This window comes from Seriola dumerili, unplaced genomic scaffold (assembly GCF_002260705.1).
Source record: "Seriola dumerili isolate Sdu_G_001 unplaced genomic scaffold, Sdu_1.0 BDQW01000998.1, whole genome shotgun sequence".
Classification (NCBI taxonomy): Eukaryota; Metazoa; Chordata; class Actinopteri; order Carangiformes; family Carangidae; genus Seriola; species Seriola dumerili.
Window position 1 is genome coordinate 142,806 of NW_019175253.1, and position 9,531 is coordinate 152,336.

Genomic DNA, 9,531 nt, shown 5'->3' on the forward strand with positions numbered 1-9,531 from the left:
AGTCTGTCGCTGAAAGTCACAGATGCATGAGGGCTGCCTGTAAATAATTGAAGAGGGGGAGTTCCCCCCTACACACACACACACACACACACACACACACACACACACACACACACACACACACACAGAGTAAAAATCCCTTGTAAAGCTGCGTAGAGGGAAAGTGTGGATGTTTGATCATGTTCCAGCTTTCTGACTGATGTGCAGGAAGCTACATGATAACATATATATGAATTACATACAGCAGGTCTCATTTATCATGATGTCACAGCTGCTTGATGTTTAATTGGATGCTGCAAAAGGGTCCTGGCAGGTGTAGCGTGCGGTAAAGATGGCGCCTGCAGTGATACAATTTTGTCTTCTGGTCAGGATCACGCAGACTTTGCAGCTGACGTATTGGCAACAGTTTGGATTGTCTTTTATTGTGGAGGTGTCAGGAAGTGGACACAAGTTTGAGATGTCGTATATGTTGGGTATCTCCTTGATCCTGTTTTTGTATCTGTGTCTAATGGACAAACATGATATTGTGTAGTCTTGAATATCACAATTGATTTTTCATCCTATGTGATGCATTCAAAAGCCGGGATGAATGTCTGCGTCTCACTGAAAGGCGGCCGTTCACACAGATGTCATGGCTTCTTCATCTCTGAGTGAAATATTAACGAGGCAAATCTTATCAAAGTTTGACACGCTGAGATCTTTATAATTGTTGGTAATTCAACTCAGGAATCAATCATGTGGTCGTAACAGAGCAGGAGAGAAAAAAAAAAAGAAAAAGGAACATTACACAGCTTCCATTTTTCCAAAGCTCAAGGTGATGCTTTCAAACTCAAACCCAAATACACTCAACAATAGAAAATACGAGAAGCTTCAGTCAGTTATCAAAGTACTAATTCAATTCAGTGGTGCTTTATTGAAGATTATTGAAGATATGCCCTGTATTTTTAATTCATTGTTTTTATTATTATTATAATTTGACTCAATTATTAATAAATTATTATTTAATCACTCCATTATTTACTTTTAATTCATTGCTTCAGAGCTACATTATGCAGGATTTTGGCAGACTGAGACACAGGAATGTTAGTTTTCCCTGTGTTTTTCATACTTTTGTTAATATAGCAACTTATTACCATGAAGATAATTCTGCGATGCTTTAATAAAATATAAATTTAGGACATTTCCTTGTATGGCGCAGTTTCCATGTGACAGAGAAAAGTTCATTCTGAGCTTGTTCCTAAATTTGCTTCTCTGCTCTTAATGAGATTCTTCATCCTCTTATTGCAAATTGTTAATGATATGCTGCAAACTTAGTTATACTTGGTAGGACTGTCTTATTAATCCCAGATCCCAAGCATCTGGCAGTGTGTGGTTGTGCATGTGCGTGGTGGTGCGTGCGTGCACGCGTGTGGGCTTGTGTGTGTGTGCGTGCCAGCTAACAGATGGCACAGTGTGCAATGAGCTGCTATGTGATAATTATGGAGCATGCTGGGGAAAGTGGGGAGAAAAAAAAAAGTGCTGATGAGTTTGGGACTGGGTGTGTGTGTGTGTGTGTGTGTGTGTGTGCATGAGTGACAAGAGTGTGTTAGAGAGTGTGTGGATAGGTGTAGTTGTCAGGGTGTCAGCTGAGAGGTGTAATAGGAAATTGACTTATCCAATAAGATTGTTGCACATTTCCTGGAACACACACACACACACACACTATTACTGCTACTCCTACTACTGCTAGAAGAATAAGGTGAGATGATATTACGTTTGGGATAAAAATAATGTAAATGAACATTGTTTCAAAAAGCTTTCCTCAGACATGTCTGATACTCATCAGACATGTTGAGATCATGACTGAGGCTCGTGTGCAGCAGTGCCCGCCCCCCAAAAAAATCTGCTTGTTTTTGAAATGTGAATAGTGCTGACAGTCCACCAGCCAAGATTAGAAATGGAAATGTATTCCCTCATGCCAACTCCTCTGACTCAGACTGTTAGAGCCCCGGTCTGTCTGCCGGAGAGGCCCTGGGAGCCCAAACACCATCAATTCAAGTCCACCCTCAATCCATCTCTCTCATCCTCTTGTTGCGCCTCTTGTTTGTTTGCTGATACTTTATCTCCTCTTTCTGCCTCTCCTTCCTTTTACGTACCAGGTCACAGAAACATCTGAAAGTACCGGAGGGGTTCGGCAAATAGCCTGCGGTCAAATCTAGCCCTCCACTAAAACCATTTTCCTTTGCTCTAAAACATTAGCTGGACAGATGTAGCAGTGTAAATCACCGCAGTGTGGACAGCTCCTGGTGCTGAAATGAAATCTAGTAGGAGATGAAGAAGATAAATAAAATCACACAGCTTTTATTAAAAACACAGCATCATGTTAATTCAAAGACATCTGATTCAGCACTAGAGATCTCACACACATATGGTGGTAAGATTATAAGGTTAATCTTCATAATAAATAAATTCAATAAATTCACTTCACATACAAAAAATATGTAATAAAATATAGTTATATATATTTAATAGTTGTAGAGCCTTCTTCTTTCTGAGCTACATCATGCTTTCAACAAACACAGGGGTGTGTGTGCTATATACGGTGTGTGTGTGTGTGTGTGTGTGTGTGTCTGGCAAACGTCTGTGTACGTAGGCGTGTGCCTCCATTCATAACACAGTCGGTACAGCACTCAGACAGAGCGAGCCCTGTGATGTCTACATCCACAAAGATGAGAAGGAGGAGGAGTGGCAGAGGGGATAAATGTTAGCCACGTGAGTCATGAGACACACACACACTTTCTGTATGAGAATGAATGAGTTACTGTGGAGCCTTTTCAAAAGATGCTGCACCATGAATCATGGTAACATTCAAGCACCACATCACAATCAGCACCTTATGCTCGACATAACTGATGCATGCTAACGTCTACCTCGCTCATGTCGTTTTAATATTTTACAGAAGGTCTCTCCTAATACAACCCACCACTTCTGTGTGTTTACCTGTGCTGCGAGTTGTTGCTCCAGCTCGAACACACCTGATCCAATTAAGAGCCACGTTTTCCTGACAGTGTAATTGGACAGGGCGTGCAGGTGGTTGAGGAACACCGTGGCGTTCCTGACGCGCTGTGATTGGAGTCAGACTGACTGCTTTGATTGAGAGTGTCTGGGCTGGAGGACATCCTTTCATACCGCCTCTCTTACCACACGCCTCACTCTTTTTTGTTTTCATGTTCCAACACTTTTCTTTCCACTCCTCCTCCTCCCTCTTCCTCTTCTTCTTCTTCCTCTCCTCTCTGAACTTCCTTTCTTTAGAATGATTTGTTTACCCACAATTCCCCTGGGTAATTAGCGCTGTGATAATAACTGGTGTTGGAAACAAACACACCCACTCACTGAGCAGTGCACACAAACAGACACGCACGAACACACACACACACACACACACACACACACACACACACACGCACAGGGATGAAAAACAACCTCCTTGAGCTTCGTCGCTATAAGTAATGTTACAAGTAGAGCGACTGCACCAACATGTTTCATGAGGAGGAATAAATCCGAACGACACCTCTCCATATTTATGAATAATAAAACGTTGTCATTTTCAATACTCAAACACATCTTTATGTCGTTTTAACCTTAATTAAACGAACAGGAACGAACATAGTTGATCTTATTAAATATGAATTAAATATTAATATTGTTATGTTGATTTGATCCACATCACACAACCTTATAAAGATAAAACACTGCTTCAACACTGCAGATCTGATGATGAACTTCTTTGTAGAATGGCCCGCATCAAAAAACACAACTTCTGTCCAGGTTTAAAGCTGCAGCACCGATTGACATTATTTCAGGATTTTCACCAAAAAGAAATGTGATAAATATTCCATAAAGAATATAGATAAGGGGCGCCTTGTGGCTCAAATGGTAGAGCGCGTATTAGGACTCAGTCCTTACCACAGAGGCCTGACCCGTGGACCCTTCACCCCCAACCTACCTGTCTCTCTCTAACAACAGCATAAAAAGGCCAAAAAAATAAAATAAAAAAATGTATATATAGATAAATAATATGCCAAAAACATTATTATTTTGGCAGATATTGTGATATGCGATTTCACTTGGAATCGTTTTTGCATTTTCATTTTCACTGAAAAGCAATATAAAGATGATGATGTGACATGTTCCTTCACATCTGGAGAACAGGATTTGTAGGCTCTGTAGCACCACAACACTTATGGTGCAAACAATGCACAACAATGATGCGACACATTTTACCTTTATCAAAAAAAAATGGCAGCTCCTGCAGTTTGGATGTTGCACTTGGCCATATTGCGATTTTGATTATATTTCAAATAATTGTGCAGCCCTACTTATACACTGACTACTGGTGGTTTTGGACCATAGGCAGCAGCAGATGATGTGTTTTGTCATTAGGTTGTGAAGATTTTTGGGATCTTGTGATGCTGACCTTGTGGTTTCCATAGCCCTGTTGTGTAGCGACATTTTTTGAGGAGGTGCATGTCAGCAGTTAAGTATCAGTGTAGTTTGAGTCAGTCAGTTTAGCGCGTGAACCTGTGGAGTCAGACCTGTGGCATCAGTCATTCGGCAGCTGCCCCAGTCACCGGGTCACCATCCTGAACTCTCTGTCCTGACTTCACAGGATATTTGATGCCACTAATCCAGCTCCCTTTAACAAGACATGCTGCTGATTGCCTGTGGATTAAAGGCTTTGGTAAACTACAAAGACCCTGGAAACAGTTATTATTCACAATAGGTTATTGGTGCGCTGTGGATGGGATTTTACTGGGAAGCTCCCAGTGGCCAGCAGTCAAGTTGTGGCAGCACTGGGCAGCTGGTTGCCAAGTTTTGTTATTAGTGCAGCCGTGTGTTGTGCCAAGAGTTGAGATTGCTTTTCCCACTGTGTTTTTGAGTTCCATATTTTTAGGTCTTCAATGGACGAAAGACAAAGTGCCGCCTGTATCAACTGAGTCTGTTTTGGAGCAGGATATTTTACAAGCTCTTGTCCGTCTGATTACAGCCGTCTGAAAAGCTGCACCGATTCAGCGTGTATGTATGTGTGTGCAATTCGAAAAAGCACAAGCAACGCGCATGCATGTGTGCAGCGTGTTCACTTCCACGAAATCTCTGCAGAGCACAGAGAAATGACAGAGGGAGGGAAAAGAGGAGAGCGATGAGAGAAACACAAAGATAAGAGAAGGAAGAGAGGGAGAGAGAGAGAGAGAATCCCCTGCTGTTTTTCCAATCAGGAGGCGTCGTCCTCCTCACTGGGTGATTTATTCTCCCTTCTCTCCTTCGTGTCCCAATTTCTAAACCCCCTCCACCCCACCCTCCAATTCTTTCATTCATTCTTTCTCCCCGTCTTCTTTCTGTGGGCAGCTTGTGAACATGGCTGTTTAGATATGACGACAGAAACACATTCGGGCGGGGAGCGCCGTTAAAATGACTCACCTGTTAAAGGCTGTGAGATTTTCAACTAAAGTAACTCTCGGTTCACTTTTTCTCTCGGGGATAAACACTGCTTCTCCAGATGAGACATGAAGCATCTTTTTTATTTTAAAGGCAGCATTAAATGATGTATGACCTCGCTGACCAACATTAATAAGCCACGTCTGGCACCGGCCTCTGCACACCAGCAAAAATCATCCCCCTTAACAAATGAATAATGAATCTGGGGTGCAGGGTCAAGACTAAATATATGTATTATAAATTAATTTAAGCCGGGAATGAAAAATATTAAAACTCCACAGAGGAGAACGGTGCTGTTAATACAAATCGAAGCCATGGTTGCCAAAGGAGAAAATTTGATTTGCGGTGGTGTGTTTGTTTTCGTGTCACCGACATCGCCAATAAATAGAGCATTCATTCATTATCACCTGTCTTGTTTTGTTGCCAACCAATCATTTAGTCACATTTCATATCCCAGCAAGCCCTCCTGCACCTCCCTCCATTCATCCCCTGGAGCCACAAGTGTGTGTGTGTGTGTGTGTCCTACCTTTATTAAATGTCTTCCTATGTTAGCATGAGTGGATGTGGTGGAGCATGAGATATAGCACATTATGTTAAATAACCAATGCAAGTGTTTGCACTCCTCACTCCTCACACACACTCCTCACACACACACAGACATACGCACACACACACACACTGACCCCTCCCTCTCAGCGCTGGTTGGTTGCCACGGCTACAGTGTCGCCTCTCTTCCTCATGTTGCTATGAGACTCGGACCGACAGACCTGAGCTGAATGACAATGTGTCTGTGGCTCTGGCAAGAGGCCCTCAACAACCAATAAGAGACGGTCTAGACAAACACTTCCCAATCTGGGGTCTGGGGACCTTGGGGGTGATTGTTTGGGTTGGCAGGAGCCTCCGCAGCCATATGAGGACTGGTTTATTAACACTAGTGCTTTTCATTTCCTCAGCAGATGCCTCAATGAGGAAATGTGCACGTTATTGTATGCTAAAAGATTACAAGAGTTCCTTTATGAAATCTGTTCGATAAACATATTTCCCTACAGACAGGAAGATGCGGATACAGTAAATGCTCTGATTAGAACATTATAGCAGAAATCACAACAGGGTTACTTACAGTAAAGCCGCATTAATCAATATGTGTATATTACCAATCAATCAATTAGTGTCTGTAATGGGCAAGGTGTGAGGAATCCACAGAGATGCAGAGATTTCTGCCAAGCACCAATTCAAAGTGAAGACAAGATGAACCGATGAAAGAGAAGCTAAAAAGAAAAAAATGAATCATCCGGTTGAATGTTGCTCCGTTTCTGCCAGATGTGGAGGTTGCCATAACAACTTCATAAAGGTGATAATATGTTGAGAGATGTGTTTTCATCATGTTCTGTTGCCCCCGAAATGGTAAAAAAAAAAAAGAAAAAAAAAGGCAATCGATGTAGCTTTAAATAATGTTGAATCTTAACTATGTTTGGTGTCTTTGGGGACTGAGAACCCTGAGAACCCTGAGAACCCTAAGAACCCTGAGAACCCTGAGAACCCAGACCACGGTTTGAAAACCAGTGAACAAAGACAAAGTGCAGACGTAGATTTTCTGCAGTCATCTATTGCATATATACAAAGCTGTTTTACTTCACTCGTTATTGTGGTATAATGGCTGAAAAAGAATCCCATTTCCCTACAAGGCTTATTTAAGTTTAATTTAACTTGATCCAAATATTAAGAGAAAATAATAATGTACTGCACGTACTGTAAAAAGGGAAACTGCCTAATGAAGACACTTAAATGCTTAAAAGCTTAGGAAAAAAAAGTGCTCCCTTAACTGATTAGCTGAGAGACAGAAAATTAATCAACAACTACTATGATACTATGATAAGCAAAATATTTCCTTTTGTTCGGATTAAAATAAGATATTTTAATATGTCACCTCAAACAGTGGGAGATTTTTCTGATAATTTACTGACGGAAAGTGATGATGAAAAATAGTCGTTAGTTGCAGCCCGCATGAGAAAGCTTTTAGACGCGACTGTTGCTTGAGAAGCTGCGGCCGGAGTCCGACCTCCTCAAACGAAGAATGCTTTCTGTCAGATTGTACTTGCTGTGGCTCAGGAGTGCGAGCGGACACCGGGGGGAGAGACCGTTTTTTTTCTCCCAGTAAGAATAACACCTTGTTGTCAGGGTTTGAGGGGTAAGGCGGGACCCAAAATGCAGCCAACACTTGGGAGACGGTGCAAAAGGTTTATTTAACCGAAAGAGCTTACACAACACTGGTGAAGCACAGGGAAACACAGGAACTTAAACAAGAAACAGGAACAGGCAACATGAACAGACCGAGGACAACCAGACATGAACAGGCAACGTGAACCGATGCGGACAAACCTAGAAACCAACAGACAAAGGGGAGCACAAAGACTATATAGACACAAGGGAGGCCAGGGTGATTGAACACAGGTGAAACACATTAGGGCGGGGCAGACAATCACCACACAGAAACAGGACCAAGACGAGAAGCAAAAACACAGAGACACAAGGAAACCAATTACAAAACAATACAGGAAGTGAGAAAAGTCCAAACAAAACTAACAAAAAGTGTCTGCCATGGGAAAACCATGACACTTGTTTCTGTGCTGAAATATGCTCCGCTGGAGGCGCTGGGCTTCTGACACATAACAGCAGAGCAGATGTGGGTGGGAGGGTGAGATCGTCGGGGCTTTGTGTCACCAGAATCAATCAGATTTTTTTTTTTTTTTTGGTTTGTTATTGGTGTGTATACAGAGAGAGTGAAGGGGCCACCCCCCCTACATCATCCAATCAGAGTGATGCTGCTCCTCCTGGTCTGTAGCTGCTCAATATGCTTTCATTATTTTATTTATTTTTTATATCAGACCAGAGAAATTGCTCCAGTTCTACAGGTTTAATGGGTCAACTTCAATTATTTCAATAATATGACTGATTTCTTTTTGTCTCTGTGTGTGTCTCTCTCTCTCTCTCTCTCTCCCTCTCCAGGAACTGTTTACAGCAGAGTGTAAGTTTAAGGAGTCGGTGTTTGAGAACTACTATGTGATCTACAGCTCTATGCTCTACAGACAGAAGGAGTCGGGCCGGGCCTGGTTTCTGGGCCTCAATAAAGAGGGACAGGCCATGAAGGGCAACAGGGTTAAAAAGACCAAACCAGCTGCACACTTCCTGCCTAAACCTATAGAAGGTAACACACTCTACATGCATATACATATATATATGTATAAATACACAAACCAGGGTTTTATTTATGTATATTTTCAAATCATTTTCCCTCTTGTCTCCCTCCCTTCCTCCAGTTGCGATGTACCGAGAGCCTTCGTTGCACGATGTAGGGGAGGCGGTGCCCAAACTCGCGGGGGGCCCGCCGTCCAAAAGCACAACCAGCGAACCGGTGGTCATGAACGGCGGCAAACCAGTCAGCAAACCCGACAAGGAGGAGACATAACCCCCCCACCCCCACCCCTTTCTCCGCCCTCCTCTGGCCTGACCAGAGGCCAGGAAAAGTCAGAGACCCGCCCCACTGCTGCGCTCTCAAATAACAAATCTACAACTAAAAAAAAGGTAACAAAAACAAACAACAGCTCAAGTTCTGACTGGTCAGCAGTGGGGCCGCACGTCCCCGCCTCACCTCTCTCCCTATTGGACGGATCGGGTGTTGAGGGGCAGGGCCAGAGGGACAGAGCGCTGCAGCTGGCGGCTGGCGGTGGCGGGAGAAGAGAGGAGGAAGAAGAAGACGGGCCAGTGCCAGCCAGATGTTTTGAAACAGGGACAGTGGCATGCCCTCATATTGGAGACAAAATGACTTCTTAACAATATAAACAAAAAAAAACCAAAAAAAACAAAAAAAATGTCGTCTTCACCGGTATTTTTCTGTGACAATCTGTAAGAATGAGGCCCTTTTTTTTTCCCCCCTTCCTGTTTTCTGTTGTCAGGTATGCTTGCTCGCTAGTGGCCCCACACACACACACACACACACACACACACACACACACACACACACACACACACACACACACACACACGAAATCGACCACT

General features: G+C 42.9%; 1 protein-coding gene across 1 annotated transcript in view; it reads left to right on the forward strand.

Annotated features, from left to right (window-relative positions):
- Positions 1-8,941, forward strand: part of LOC111237548 (fibroblast growth factor 14-like) — a 40,782-nt gene extending 31,841 nt beyond the window's left edge. The window contains exons 4-5 of the mRNA XM_022766682.1: positions 8,482-8,680; positions 8,793-8,941. Of these exons, the coding sequence (XP_022622403.1) occupies positions 8,482-8,680; positions 8,793-8,941 (348 nt within the window). The remainder of the gene's footprint in view (positions 1-8,481; positions 8,681-8,792) is intronic.
- The last annotated feature ends 590 nt before the right edge of the window (positions 8,942-9,531 follow it).